This window comes from Cannabis sativa, chromosome 1 (genome assembly GCF_029168945.1).
Source record: "Cannabis sativa cultivar Pink pepper isolate KNU-18-1 chromosome 1, ASM2916894v1, whole genome shotgun sequence".
NCBI lineage: Eukaryota > Viridiplantae > Streptophyta > Magnoliopsida > Rosales > Cannabaceae > Cannabis > Cannabis sativa.
Genome location: NC_083601.1, coordinates 38,555,283 through 38,570,961, shown reverse-complemented (window position 1 = coordinate 38,570,961; position 15,679 = coordinate 38,555,283). Strand labels below are relative to the sequence as shown.

The window sequence follows — 15,679 nt, the reverse complement described above, 5'->3', positions numbered from 1 at the left end:
CACTAAATTCTTAAACAAAAATTACTAAAACTTAAAATAAAATTAATATTTACGTGGCTCGCCACGTAACTCTCATCTAGTGTATAAGAAAAGAGATTGTTTTTCAACAAAAGATTCTAAAAAAACCAAAAGTTACCAAATTAAGAAAATTATTAAAAGCTAAAGTGTAATTTATTTTTGGTTATTCTTTTTTTTTTGGAAAGAAATGAGTGAAAATAAAAAAGAAAGGTCCGAAAACTAAATATGCTTTTTTGGCGGATGACCCACCCAAAGTTAGAACCAACCAATCTTGGTAGTGGGTACATACATGCTTATCGGATCTAACCCATCATTTCTATCTATCTCAACTACCCATATCGGGTTCGTCCCTACCCAAACACGGTTCAAAATCCAACCCTAAAACTTCCCGGATCATCCGATCGGACTCAAGAACGGATTGAAGTTTTCTTTCGAAGCTTTTGCATCATTCACTGTAAGATCCAATTCCGAATTAATTGTCAATTCAATATCCTTCTTAACCCTTTTCCTTTCCTGGTTCAGCGTTTTACTTAAATTTCATGATTTATTTTGTTGAATTTGGTAGAATTTTTCTGTACTTTGATTTCATCAGGTGATTCTTTTTAAAGATAAAAACATAATTCAGTTTTTATGCATGATTGTCTATGATCAACATATAATGATTTAAGAGTGTATACCGTTAAATAATTTAGTCTGTGATGTGATCATTGTAACTTGTTTGGCTTTCCAAAAAGTTTAAAATGTGTGTTTTTTTTTTGGTCGACTTGGGTATAGTGTGATTGTGGTGTTTTTGGTTTTGTGAGTGATTATTGACTGTTCAAGATATTGAACTGAAGAATCACTATGACTATGAGATTAATATGATGTTCTGAGGAGTCTTCACTTAATTTTATATGATCATATCTCGTGTTTTGTTTTTTATGTCTTACTTGGTTCATTTCAAATGTGCAGATAGAGCATATCTGGTTAATTTCAAGCTTATGCGATGGAAATATCAAATGATTCTGCTACCAAGAAACCAAAGAGGTTGACCTCTGTTGTATGGAATCATTTTGAAAGGGTTAAAAAGGCTGACATTTGTTATGCTGTTTGTGTCCACTGTAACAAGAGGCTCAGTGGATCGAGTAATAGTGGTACCACGCATCTTAGAAACCACTTGATGAGATGCCTAAAAAGATCTAATTTTGATGTGTCTCAACTACTTGCAGCGAAAAGGAGGAAAAAAGATAGCACCATTAGCCTTGCAAGTATCAGTTGTGACGAAACACAGAGAAAAGATGACTATATCAAGCCAGCCATGATAAAGTTTGATCAAGATCAGAAAAAAGATGAAATTTTTAACCTTAAAAGTAGCAAGTTTGACCAGGAACGTAGTCGATCTGATCTTGCACGTATGATTATATATCATGGATACCCAATGGCCATGGTTGATCATGTTGGTTTTCAAGTTTTTGTCAAGAATCTTCAACCTCTGTTTGAGGTTGTCCCAAACAATGATGTCCAACATTGTTGTATGGAAATTTATGAGAAAGAAAGACAGAAGGTGTTTGAAATGATCAATAAATTTCATGGGAGAATTAACCTTTCTGTCGAACTGTGGTCTTCTGCTGAAAATGGCGAGTATTTGTGTTTAACTGCACATTATATTGACCAAGACTGGAAGCTACAAAAGAAGATTACAAATTTTGTGTCACTTGATTCTTCTCATACAGAAGACTTACTCTCAGAAGTGATTATTAGGTGTCTAACCAACTGGGAAATTGAGAGTAAGTTATTTGCTTTGACATTTGATGATTGTTCCATTGATGATGAAATTGTTGTAAAGATCAAAGACCAGATCTCTCAAAACAGGCCACTGTTGGACCGTCAACTATTTGATGTTCGCTCTGCTGCTCATGTTCTGAATTCAATTGTACAAGATTGCATTGCAGCACTTGAAGAAGTGATCCAGAAGATCCGAGGAAGTGTGAAGTTTGTTAAAAGTTCACAACTAACGCAAGAAAAGTTTGATGAGATGGCTCAACGAGCTGGAATCGATAGTCAGAAGAGATTATTTCTTGATAGTCCAGTTCGATGGAACACAACTTACCTCATGCTTGAAACAGCTTTAGAGTACAGGGCTGCCTTTTCTATCTTGCAAGATCATGACCCTGCATATAATTCATCTCTAACTGACACAGAATGGGAATGGACCTTTTCCATCACTGGTTATTTGAAACTCTTTGTTGAAATCACCAATGTCATTTCTGGATATAAATCTCCTACGGCAAACATTTATTTTCCTGAAATTTGTGATATACACATGCAACTAATTGAATGGTGCAAGAGTTCAGATGATTTTCTTAGTTCTATGGCAATGAAAATGAAAACCAAGTTTGATAAATATTGGAGCAAGTGTAGTTTGGCTTTGGCTATAGCTGCAATTTTGGATCCCCGGTTCAAGATGAGGCTGGTGGAATATTACTATTCCCAAATTTATGGTAGTACTGCTCTGGATCGAATCAAGGAAGTGTCTGATGGAATCAAGGAACTTTTCAATGCATATTCTATCTGCTCAACCATGGTTGATGAAGGCTCTGCTTTGCCAGGCAGCAGCTTGCCTAGCATTAGTAATGATACAAGGGATAGACTGAAGGGCTTTGACAAGTTCCTCCATGAAACTTCTCATAGTCAAAGTTCAATATCTGATTTGGATAAATATTTAGAGGAACCAGTGTTTCCTCGTAATTGTGATTTCAATGTGTTAAACTGGTGGAAGGTCCACACACCAAGGTACCCTATTTTATCCATGATGGCTCGCGATGTTCTTGGAACTCCTATGTCAACAATTGCTTCCGAATTGGCATTCAGCACTAGTAGCAGATTGCTCGATCAATCTCGAAGTTCATTGAGTCCAGATACTCGAGAGGCCTTGATTTGCACCCAAGATTGGTTGCAGGTTGAACCACAAGGTGCTTTTTAGTTATTTTATATTTAACTTCTAAGTTTTAGCCTATACTGAATCTATCATTAATTAAAATTGTTATCCTTTCTTTTCTTCTTTATATCAGATTTTAATCCCTTTACAGTCCATACTGCTGCTAAGCCACTTCTAATTGAATCAAGTTAACTCCTTGGTATGGTTGTGCTTTTACTTATAATACTTCCTCTAAGATTTTCATTAATGGTACTATGCTTTTACCTATACTTCCTCTAAGGTTTTCATTAATGGTACTATGCTTTTACCTATACTTCCTCTAAGATTTTCATTAATGGTACTATGGTTATCTTACAGATTTACTAATGGTGGTATGATGTCTTTGTTGTGAAAGATTAAGGATCATTGCAATCACTCAGAGCTGGTTTGGCCGTTGAACCTTTACTTCTCTGTCTATATGTCATTCTTGTAACTTTCTAAGATCAAATGTAAATTTCAGGACACTGACCACTACTAGATAGATTCTGATTGAAATAGAAGTCAACATTTTCTTTACTATAGTCTAAAGCTTTGTTTTCTAGACCCTTGTATAAACTTTTATCTTTTAGACTATTTGATAGATGAAGAAAGAGATGGACATTACGAAGGTAAGGAGGATATGAACAGGAATTCCTATTATGATTTTTTGAATCAGAATTCATAATATTCTAACTTGGACGAGTAAAAATTGCACCTTAAAAATCAACCAAAACCAATGTTTTATTTGATCTAATTTTTACAAATTGTATTCCAATACTGTAAATTAACTTAAAAAGTTGAAAAAAGTATTTATTGTTTATTGAAAATATGAAGAAATTATTATATAAAAAATTAAAAAGTAAATTAATGTAAACAACATTAATTATTGGGGGTTTTCAATATTATACTTAAAATTGATTTTATTTACAAAAATACCTTTAAGAAAATTATTTGCACAAATACCGTTGTGTCACGTCAGCATATATACCAAAATTTAAAATAATTACCGAAAATAGAAAAAACTGAAAAAATCTCGTTTCCAGATTTTTTTCGCTTTTTAGGAGTTTTGTGAAAAGCAACTATTTAGTTACTTTTGATGTGAATAAGATATCAATTAGTTACTTTTTTATTAAAATTTATTTCAGAATTTTACACGTATAAATAATAAAATAATTATTTTAATATGTGAGAAACATATATTTTTTTATCTTCTAAAAAGACGACTAATATTAAAAGAAACTTTTTTTGTTTCTTTTTTATATTTTTAAGGCTATATTATGTTATTTTATTCTTAAAGATACATTGAGGTTACTTTTTTTTTTAATGTAACTCATACGATATTTTAGATACTATTCAATTTATTATTAAAATAGTTTTATAAAAATAAATTTATATTGTAATGTTTAAATATAAATAAAAAAATATACTTTTTAGTAACTTATTAAATTGTTTGATACATTAAATTTTATTTAAATTTAAATATTGTTTATTCATTTTATTAACAAAATATAAAAAATAAAATACTTTTAGTAACTTATGAAGTTGTTTGATGTATACTGATTTAAACATTGTTTACTTATTAGTTAACTAAATATTAATGAGTAACTAAAGATTAAGAAAGTAAAATGTTACTTTTGATTTTGGTCATCTTCTTCGATAATGGTAAAAAAATATATGCTTCCCGCATATTAAAATGATTGCATTAAAGAGTAGATTGCAATGATGTAATTTTTAGACCAAAAAATTAGATGTGTAGCCAAAAAAAACTTTTTAAATTAAAAAAATAAAATAAAAAGAGAAATCTTTAAAAATAAATTGTTTTTTAATAATATTATTTGTTTTATTACATATGTGTGGAAAAAAAAAAAAGAAATAATTTGATGGCATGAGAAAATAAGAGTATAATTGTATATATGATGATATGTCATATATATATATATATTGAGAGAGAAAAAAATAGTCAGTACACATGCATTGAGAAAAAGAAAATTAGTATCAAAAAAAAAAAAAAAGCAAAAGTAAAGAATATGCGTCAGTGTAATAGGAAAGAAAACATATGCATTTTTATAGGTATATACGTATTACAATAAAATGAATTGAATAACCGGTATATGTGCAAATTAATTGAATAACAATATTGTGGTAATTAATTTCAAATTTTAGTTGTTAGATGCAATTTTTTCTTAATTATTTGCAAAAAGGTAAAATTATGGTATGAATTTGAGTTGTGTTAAATTTAATACAATTTTTAATGTGTTAAAGTTAAAGCAAAATTTTATATTATAATTATAATATTATTTTTGTAAATATTTTTTAAAAAATAGCAATATGTTAATGTTTGTGAATTAACGACCCATGTTTGATTTATTTTAGATTAATCAATTAAGCTTATTATCCTAAACATTTTACAGTAATGATTTTTGTTTATATTTATTTTCTATATTGGATTAATAGATTTTCACTTATTTTTTTCAACATAACAATATATTATTTTTTTTTGGGTAAAATGCATATTTAATTAAGAATAATCAAAATGAAGCTTTCAAATGACAGTATTCTTCAGACCCATCTTTTTTTGCTGGAACTTCAGACCCATCTTAGGCCAACTCCAACCCAACACCATGAACCCAATAATATGTTTGTTTTACCACAAAAATGCTCCAACCGAACACTAAAACCCAACCTACTTATGGTTTTTTTTTTGAAATTCCTCAAATGCATTAATTAGAAACTAAAATAGTGATGATCAAGGGAATTCACCTTCCAAAAACTAAGGCAACCAGAAATAGAGTTTGAAAAGCCCTAAGAAGCGAAGATAGATAAAATATCACTTCTTGTAATTGTGTTATACATACTAATATAATTTTAGTTAAGATCATTTGGACTTATTCATAAGTTTATTGGATGCTACATTAATTTGAACATGAACATGACTTGTACTGGTTACTATTTAAATTGTTCTGTTTAGAGATACATGGGTTATACTTATTAGGGGTGTAAATTTTAGAAATGTAATTGAATTGGATTGGATATTGAAAATATTCGATGAATAATCGAACAGATACAATCCAATATTATTTAATATCCATCCAATCATATTTAATATTTATGATTTTATATATTTAATTATTTTGTTTTAAAAAATATATTAATTATTAATAGGTTTTACTTAAATAAAATAACCCTAATCTAAATTAAAATATCAAATCTCAATCTTGAGAATGGAAGACCTCCTCCCGTGCGGTGAATCGAAGACCTCCAACGCCTGAGACAAACTGCTCCTTAGTGGCGAAACAACGACGGCGAGACGAGAGTGCACCACCTCAGACTAACTCCTCCTAAGCGCAGTGTGAACCCCTAAACCATTTTCACTGTTTCAGTCGCTCCGCCTCGCGCCTCCTCTGCTCGCCGCTTCTCCGGTGTCTCTCCCTCTCCTCCAGTGGCCTGCTCTCTCTCCGCAGCTCGGCGCTCCTCCGGTCGTCTCCCCTCTCGCTCCGAGCCTCTCAAATTGTGAGTCTCTCTCTACTCTCAGTTGTTCACATCTCCGGTAGCTATGGAGTTGTCACTTGTTCTCCTTTGGTGGCTTTGCAATTAAATGTATAACACCATTTCATTTTTGGGTTTTCTGGTAGATTTCGTTCAAAGTTTTCTGGTAGCTATGGACCCTTTTCAATTTTTCAAAGTATATATAAAAAAATATATTTAGTCTGTTAGTGTGTGTATTTATATGTATAACTGATAATCACTAAAATCGCAGAGAGAAACAAGTGTACTGTTGAATTATGAGTTTTTGGAAGCATATTTATGGGCAATGAGGAATAAACAAGGGATTGGTATTGACTTTTGAAAGACCAGTGTTGTCCGTATGATGTTTGCATGATATACAAGTATAAAAATCTAAATTAAGCAGCAAAACTACATGTAAATAATGTAGTGGGTTATGAGAAGTGAAATAAAACCAGTAGGAACTTTGAAATAATTATTGTATTGTTCCATTTTGATTTTAGTTAGGTTCCTCATTCTATTTATGGTGTGATTGCTTGATCATATAAAGAAAATTCAGTGTACCTCCTGCTATCCAACCCCATTATTATGCAAGCTTTATATATAATAAATTATAAAAAGTTGAAGAAGAAAAAGGTTGAAAGAAGAAAATATATGTATAAATTCTATCATTTGTAATTGTGTTATCTATTTATGCAGGTCTTTATCTCTTTGTGCTTATTAAGTTAGATTTGTGTTATATTTTTATTATGGGATCGTGAAAATTAGGTTAGATTTGGATTAAACTATTATTTATTATTTATGTTGGATTATTAGGTTTTAAATTATGTTTTTCATATATTTTTTTCTTTTTAATGAAACCAGCCTAAATAGTGGCTAAAATGGATTGGATCCATTCAATATGGATTGGATCCATCCAATGGATCCAATCCAATCCAATAAAAAATCAGTTAAAGCATCTAATGGATGGAACCGATTCAATCCAATACATCTAATGGATGGAACCTCCATCTCTTCCTCTGTGTTGTAGTTTATCACTTATGTAAAAATATATTTTGGATTTTCTTCTTGTGCAGCCTAAAGCTTGATTAATTAATTCAGAAAGAATAGCATGCTTGCCTAAAATAAACATTTATTTAGACCGAAATCGACTTGGTCAGGTCCAGTTAATTCACCAATCCTTATACATTAATACAATTTCGACACAACCAGACCTTAATTGGTCCGCCCCTGTGTGTGATTCAGACATTTTCCTTTAATGATCACTCCATGACTCCTTATTGGGCTGCTCCTTATCTATTACTGCACGCAAAATGTTTGATCAAATGCTTCATCCAGCACAATAATAATTGCCCTAAGGTTAACAAAGAAGAATGAAATGATCACATGGCTCAGTAGAATCAAATTGTTGTGTCCTAATTCTACTAATGTTTGTATGTTATGGCTTTTTTTTTGTTTTCTTTCTTGTTTGTGTTCTTACTTCAGTTACCATATTTCCCCCATTTTCTTGGATAAACAAGAGGGCCTTTTTTTTTTATTCCAGTTGCTCTTTTTGCAGCCTTTTAGGGGTGAAGAATTTGAAGTGGCGGTTGGCTTATGCAGTATAAAATGCATCTTATACAAACTCTTAACTTTTTGATTCCACTCTTTATCTTCCATTCCCTTATCAGTGGTCAGCTTTGCAATTGTGAAAATACGTTAGTATGTTATGTTTTCTTTGATCACTTTGCTACATGGTAACGATGCTGAGGTCTGGTCAATCTGTGTTGATATTGCACTCACTGCTTGATAATGTACAGGGTTGACCACAAAGCTCTGAAAGTTGGGGAGGAACTATGGAGGGAAACACTGCCTTTTCAAATGGGTTCTCGCCTTTATCAGTTACAAGGACTTAAATCTCATACGTGGTATGAAGTAAAGATATCATACCCAGCTTCTGTATGTATTTCATGCCTCAGCGTAGTTGCTTTTTCTACATTTAGCAATCTCTCTGTGATTTCTCAATGGGGTTTATGTGTTGATAGATACCAGCCAGCTTTTCCTTAGAACTGAAGAAGGGCTCAGCAAACTCACTACACACGAGTAGAAGATTGCTCAACACAGAAAAGCTTATTTTCAAGACAGAAAGCCTGAGTAATCAGGTTCAATTATTCTTTTTGGAAATTAGATTGAATTATCTCATGTGTCGTGTCAATAAAAATCTAAACCTTTGGAATCTGCAGAATGGAATGAATATCTTGGTGACTGTGGAACCTGAGGGGTTTGTTGCTAAACCTAATGTGCCTGAGAGAGAGTTTATGCTTTTCAACATAGGTATTGTTGAACATCTTTTGTGTAGTCTCTCTGACGGTTGATTTCTTACTAAACTGCTTACTCCTTTCTCACCTTTGACTTTTTTTTTTTTTTCAGCTTTAACAATTGCTCTTTTTCAGCTTATCTCTTCTTATATTAACTAGGACGGTTGAATTGTTTTAGACCAAAACTTGGATTCTACAAGAGTTTGTTTTCATTTTTCTGGTTATATTTCTGGGGATAAAATGAAAAACTATAACATGGCCAGTCACCCTTGAGACTTGAGTTAGCCTAATATTTAGAAGAAAACGACTGTTTTTTCTTACTAAAACTTCCTCAATGTCATGTTTCCTACATTGTCTTTACTATGCTCTGTTATTGCTTTATTCCACCAGGCATATTCTAGTTTGTTTTGTGTCAGACATTGTAAATTGGGTACTAATTGGCATGCTATTTACTTTAGTTTGTGATGAACTTTTGTTGGGGATTCCACACAAAGCTTGGTGGGTTGCAGCCATGGTGCTACTCTGTCTATGCTTGGCATTCTTCATCCCATCGTTCCTTCCACCCTATTTGCTGCCAAAGGATCAAAGTCATCTATCATGCAATCAGAATGCTTCCAAGGATTCCTGAAATTTTGCCTCAAGAATCATCGTCCACCGCCTTTTTTTTTCGGTTTTGTTAATTATTAAGGTATAGATCCAGTTTCTTAACCACAAGATGTTTTGTTTGAACGCTAACACCCTTTGAAATCAATGAAGATAAGTTGTGAAAGAGGTTCCAACATTGGTTTTGCTCACTTCTTTCTATTGTCTTGCTTTTGCTGCTTTAGTTAATACGCATACATACACAATCAATTACTGTTTTATTCTAACACATGTTTATTTAGTGTGACCAAGGTTATTGACTTATTAATTTGTTTTAAAAATATATTTGGATAAGTAGCTAGTTGAAAAATGTTGGCAACTTGGTGAAGAACTAGATAGAAGGCTATAGGAAAGGTAGGGACTTATTTTTGATAATTTGACCTGGGAGTTAGGAAATGGATAAGGATCGACAAGGAGCAAAAATCAGCTCAGCAACCACCTATTTTAGATTCGAAACTTTGTAATTACCATATCTTTGGTTAGTTAATTTCAATATTTTATAAATCCTTTTGACCATTATTTTAAACATGAATAAGCAGCAAGTAAAATGAAAATTCATGGTTGATCATATATATAAAAAAATTTAATTTACCGAATAGCATGTAATTTATGAAAACACGTAAAAACATAAAACTATACTATATTTAGAGTAATTTTACAACTTGTGTCTTTTATCTCCATCAGAGCATTTCTGTTTTCTTTTCTTCTTCTTCTTCTTCTTTTTCTTTTTTTTTGAAATGTGAGCATTTCTGTTTTATGATAGTATAGATTATAGTTATTTAATGCATCAATTCTTGTGAAATTTTTAATAATTTAGAGCTAGTTTTGTAACAATTTATTTCACGACAAAATAATTTATTTTGTATTTTTGACGTTTGTATACAATTCCAAACTAATGTGTATGTAGTGACGAGGCAAGTTTTTTGGTTCTAGTTTATGGTTTTCTCTTGTAAATGGTTATCGTCATCATTTCATGGTATGTAACCGAACCTTTTAAGAAATAATGAATGAAACATAGAGCACAAATACATAGAGGAAAAAAAATTGACAGGGAGAGAAATTCTTGCCACCTCACTTCGGAACCCACACCTGTCAATCTAGACCCCCTTCGTTTCAATTGCGTGTATATTTATCACTATACCAATTGTGGGTTAGTGGATAAAGAATATTACTAGCTGATTTTGAATTTTTGAGAGTTTTAACATCAGCAAGAGCTTGATGTAAACCTGGAGGAAAATTATCATTATAGGGCATCGGCTCGGCCCATCATTGAACGGTTGTTCCTTACTCTTTAATCTATTTTATATAGTGGGAAAACTCCACTTTTTTCTTGGAATTTTTATTGATAAATTTAGTAATAAAGATAGAACCAAGTGCATATCAGTGTTTGTGGTTCTGATCACTAGGCCTCGAATGAGATTCCATAAAATAAAGCTCTAATGTTGGAGGGAAAGATAAATAAATACAAGCCAAACTAAGCTTTGCTTTGATTATTGGTGTTAGGGTGGGAAAAGAAAAAGAAGAAAAAGATAAGAGTGAATGTGATCTTTCCCATCAAGTAAAGGATTTAAATCTTTTTTTGATTCGAGTATAAAGAAGTTCAATCTTGAGAGAATTAAATTTATGTTGTTTTGGTGGCAATTAAAAAAGGTGAGGCGGCCCCCCATGCTAAAAATCGTTTCATGGTGGGACACCATAGTCTTTTCTTGTTGTTTTTTACTAAGGCACGTGAAAGCAACAAAAGTTTTGGATTTGGAATTAATAAAGATTTTGTTGGTCTAGAATCTGTACAACATGGGCTCCTTTTCTTGTTACAATGACATTTATTCTTGGTGAAGAAGACTTTATCCATTTTCACACTAACACATAATAAGATTGTACGAACGAATGAGGAGTAGTTTATCCAAAAATAAATAAATTATAATTGCTAAAACAAGAGAGAAAGAGAAAGAGAATTGAGCAATGGAAACTCATGTGGACATCACACAAACACAATTAATACTACTACATATATGTCCCCTCAGATATCTCAAGTGAAAAACAAACAAGTAGAGGAGAGTATTATGACACAGACACATCCCCACCTAATTTCCAAAACCAACCACACATTTTGGAGATCCATTATTACATATTTGTCTTTTCACTTGTCTCTATACTCTATAATTTGTTCCCTTTACGTACACTCTCCCCCAAAATATTTTCCTATAATTTTTTCTATTTTCTTATATATATTTTCTATATGTGTTTTTTCTTAATCTATTTGTTTTTTTTTTTTCATTTCGTCAATCTGCAAATACTTAATGGTGATTGGTGACTGAATAGTGCCCCACATCCTTCAAGTCTTTCCGTAATATTTATTTGGAAGTTTGCTTAGAGAAATTCCAAAGGAAATGGAATTGTGTAAATAATATATTTTTGACATTTTAATAGATTTTTATTATTAAAGTGAAAAAGAATGTTTAATAATTTCATCTTTTCATATTTTTTTATTACTATTTTATCATAAAATAAAAAAAATTAATCATTTAATATTTATTAAACAATAATATAATATTATTTTAATAATTTTTAAAGGTATTTATTATTAAAATATCTTTATATATGAAATATGACAATTTAATAGTTTTTGTTTGTTTAGCAAAATATTTTAAAAATATAAAAATATTTTATTAAATTTAACGGTGTTAGCAAAGTTAATTTTATATAAATATATATAAATATTGATATTATTTATTTTAAATTAATTTAAATATATAAATATTAATTGATTCATATCTTTTTATTGTTATTTTTAATATTTAGAGTATGTTTAATTTTAATATTTTAAAATTTTATATTTATTTTCTTCAAATTTTTAAAACTTTAAATATTATTTAAAAAATTAAACAAATTAAAAAATTAAAAAATTAAAATTAAACACACTCTATATTACATTTTCATTAATCATAGTCAAACATTACTAATAAAAAGAATATTTAATTTATTAGAAAAATAATATAATAATAAAAAATATTCTTTTTAGTATTAGTGTTGTGTTGGAATGAAAAAAGTTTTTAATATCAAATTTAGTATTAGTTCGACAAAGTTAGAGATGCTCTTAGGTCATCTCTAATGGTAAAATTTAAATTTGGTGTTAAATCAACACTAAAAAATTACTATTTCAACACTATTTTTTTTTAATTCTAATCACAACACTAAAAATTATACCAAATTTTATATTATTTATTATTTTATTAATATAATAAGATTATTTTAATACTAAATATATATAATTATTTAGTTTTTTCTCTTAAAAGTATTATTTAATTATTAAAAACTTAAAAAAAAAATAGTGTGGTCTACAGTATCCTATTAAATTTAGTAGAACACTATAGGCAAAGCTATTTATAAGTATAATTTTAGTGTTCTATTAGAGTAAATGTAGTGTAAAACTACATTATATTTAGTGTTTTGAAGTCTTGTTGGAGATGCCTTACAAAATAATTAGCTTAAACTTGTGCCTATTTTTATTCTACTTTTTTCGACTAAATTATTTGGATTGGAGTTTCTTTATATCAAGCTTAATCATCTCAATTTCAGAGTTGACAACTCTGTTTCATATAAACAGTGAATTGGAGAATGTTAATATCTTAATATACATATGATCTCTAGTATTTATACAAAGAAATATAATAAGGGCCTTGAGACAACTTTGTAAGAAAGATTTTAAACTATATCAATATCAAAATTAAAATTCTTAACTAATATGACTAAATAATGAATTTTAGACATATTCATATTTTGACTTTATATGGTTTCTCTTGTTGCTGTTGGGAGTTGAATTCTGGAGGCGGTTGAAGAAGTACATTTTTATTATTAGCATAAATGAAATTTTCATGGTTGCACAATACTAAATGTAAATGATAATAATTAGACAAGTTGCTGTTTCTGTAGTTATTGGGGTGAATGTGAGATTTGCCATAAATTGGACTTGTTGCATTGCAGCACCTGCTGCCACACTCCATAACAGTTGGATTGTATTAACTTTTTCAATCCTTAATTAATGTTTGTATTGAATCTTAAGGTTCAATTATAGTATTTTTTCAATAGAAAAAACAAAAACAACCAGTGGTATTATATATACATATATATAATATTTTTTTAATGCAAACCAAATTTAATTTGATTAGGTCATTATATTAAGCTCTAGTATAGTGTGATGAGATTTGTTTTTTCAAGAGTTTAACCTTTTCTCTTAAAAAATAGAACATCTTTTAGTGATAGCTTTAACAAATTTCCTCTTTCAAATTCTTTACTCCAATGGCTTCTATTCAAGTCTCCAGAGTCAAATGACACATTCAGAATAGTCGGGAGGCTTACAAGGCTGAGCATGTGCTGTTAGAGATTTTATAGAAGAAAATCAAGATTTATTACAACTCTATTGTAAAATTATACAATGACTAAAATAAGAGATTGATTAAATATATGGTACAATACATATATATATATACACTATATATTACATATATATATATGAAAGGTAGAATAGAAGATTACAACACATGTAATATAATATATGTATATATATAACAAGAGAATAATATATATATATATATAAACACTCACTCACAACCTTGAGTGTAGATTAGTGGGGATCACCATGACTTGAACAAGGTATTACACCTTTGTCCAAAAGCTTATTTCCCCCTATCTCTAAGCACTAAGGGAACTCTCTAGGAAATAGCTTTGGGAATTATCAAGCCTTAGGGTTTTCTAGCAATGTGCTTTTTTGATAGAAAACTTCTTCTCCAAAATGAGCACCTTAGACCTCTTTATATAGTGTTTAGGATATCATCACCATTTGAAATTCAAACTCATAACCCCATAGATGTTATGGACTCAAATGTAACTCCTACACACACCATAACTCCTATAGCATTAAGAATTTCAAATTAAGAGGTGTAACATCTTCTTACACTCTTAATGTTGGTGATGATGGTGGAGGTTACTCATAGTAACAAGTAACTCCCAAATGTTACAAAAAGATGACAACTAATATACATTGTCATATGTTACATATTATTAGTTTATTACACATATTTAATCTATATATTATATTATTATAAATAATATAACAATCCCCCACTAGATTAAATATTATCTCTTTAGTAACAAACTTGTAACTTTTGTAACATTTATTTAATCAATCAAAAATATTATATCAAAATATAACATTCCCCCACTTTGATTGACTAAATACACACTTTTAAGAAGTCTTGCTTAGGTGCATTAGATAAAATGTCTTTCGACTTGAATTTTATTTTAGTGTAATTACCACAAAGTTTGATGAAATTTTGGTTGCCGTAGCATTGAACCATTATTCCTTTAATACAAACCGGTGATAACACACACACCCTCGCTAATGCTCACTTGAGACCGCATGTCTCGCTCTTGCACCGTTAATGGCCATGTGCAAAATTCCAATTCATGGACTCTCTAGAGAATAACTCCCAATTCTCATAAGAGGCGGCACCACCTCTAGTCCATATAGGTGGATTTTTAGTGTCTCACCACTGTTTAGACACTTCTTAAGCTTAGGTGAGTTTTCTTAAGCTTAATCTCCATTAAAAAACCTTTCGGTTTTAACCCTCAATTTTCACCACATGTACTCATTCATAGATGAGACAATTGAGTACCATATTTACTCTATTGACTTGTTATTACCTATTGAACTTAAGACTAGATGTTTACTAGTGTTAAGATAGGTTACCATCAATGAGCAAAACACTAAGGGAGTTTAGGTCTCATCCCTCAAAAATTCATGCTTTAATCTTGTACGGAGATTAAGCAATTTGTTATAACCTCTCACTATTGATTCCATGTGAATCATGCATGCCAAAATATAGTGTTCACTTTGTGACCACTTTTCTCCTTAAGTACTTAAGCTTTGAAAATTCAATCATAAAAGATTAATTTTCACACAACTCAAATTCTTAATAATTTTGATACCAAACATATCAAAAATACACCAATTTAGACACCAAACATGTCTAAATTCTCATATTTTATTTTTAGACACCAAGTATGTCTAAACTTTCTCATATTGGAGTATACACCCCCACACTTTCACATTTCATTATCAAGACAATATCTTGATTTTGAAATATAGAAGACCACTTTGTCTCTATAATTTTTCTTAAATTTAATTTCCTTCTTGAAATTATTTTCACCAAAATTTGACACCAAATATGTCAATATTTTCACTTATGCACATAGCCAAACTTGATTTAAAATTTGAATTCAA

At 30.2% G+C, this 15,679-nt stretch overlaps 2 protein-coding genes across 10 annotated transcripts; both read left to right on the top strand.

Annotated features, from left to right (window-relative positions):
- Positions 1 to 213: 213 nt before the first annotated feature.
- LOC115706816 (zinc finger BED domain-containing protein RICESLEEPER 1) lies at positions 214 to 3,598 on the top strand. 6 transcript variants are annotated; one of them, XR_009685642.1, is made up of 4 exons: positions 214 to 472; positions 970 to 2,969; positions 3,069 to 3,184; positions 3,293 to 3,598. XR_009685642.1 is itself a non-coding variant. In XM_061108342.1 (4 exons), the coding sequence occupies exons 2-3, from the start codon at positions 1,004 to 1,006 to the stop codon at positions 3,125 to 3,127; spliced, it is 2,025 nt and encodes a 674-aa protein (XP_060964325.1). In that variant the 5' UTR covers positions 214 to 472; positions 970 to 1,003; the 3' UTR covers positions 3,128 to 3,152; positions 3,200 to 3,598. The 6 variants fall into 6 exon arrangements, 4 of the variants coding, with proteins under 4 accessions (XP_060964325.1, XP_060964324.1, XP_030490419.2 ...); XM_061108342.1 differs by having other exon boundaries at positions 3,069 to 3,152; positions 3,200 to 3,598; XM_030634559.2 differs by having other exon boundaries at positions 216 to 472; positions 3,069 to 3,134.
- Positions 3,599 to 6,134: 2,536 nt separating this feature from the next.
- LOC115707735 (uncharacterized) lies at positions 6,135 to 9,548 on the top strand. 4 transcript variants are annotated; one of them, XM_030635770.2, is made up of 6 exons: positions 6,135 to 6,463; positions 8,016 to 8,154; positions 8,257 to 8,395; positions 8,482 to 8,598; positions 8,680 to 8,770; positions 9,213 to 9,548. In XM_030635770.2, exons 2-6 carry the CDS (start codon positions 8,054 to 8,056, stop codon positions 9,380 to 9,382), a joined length of 618 nt encoding a protein of 205 aa, XP_030491630.2. In that variant the 5' UTR covers positions 6,135 to 6,463; positions 8,016 to 8,053; the 3' UTR covers positions 9,383 to 9,548. The 4 variants fall into 4 exon arrangements, with proteins under 4 accessions (XP_030491630.2, XP_060970672.1, XP_060970670.1 ...); XM_061114689.1 differs by having other exon boundaries at positions 8,001 to 8,154; XM_061114687.1 differs by having other exon boundaries at positions 6,135 to 6,550.
- Positions 9,549 to 15,679: the final 6,131 nt, after the last annotated feature.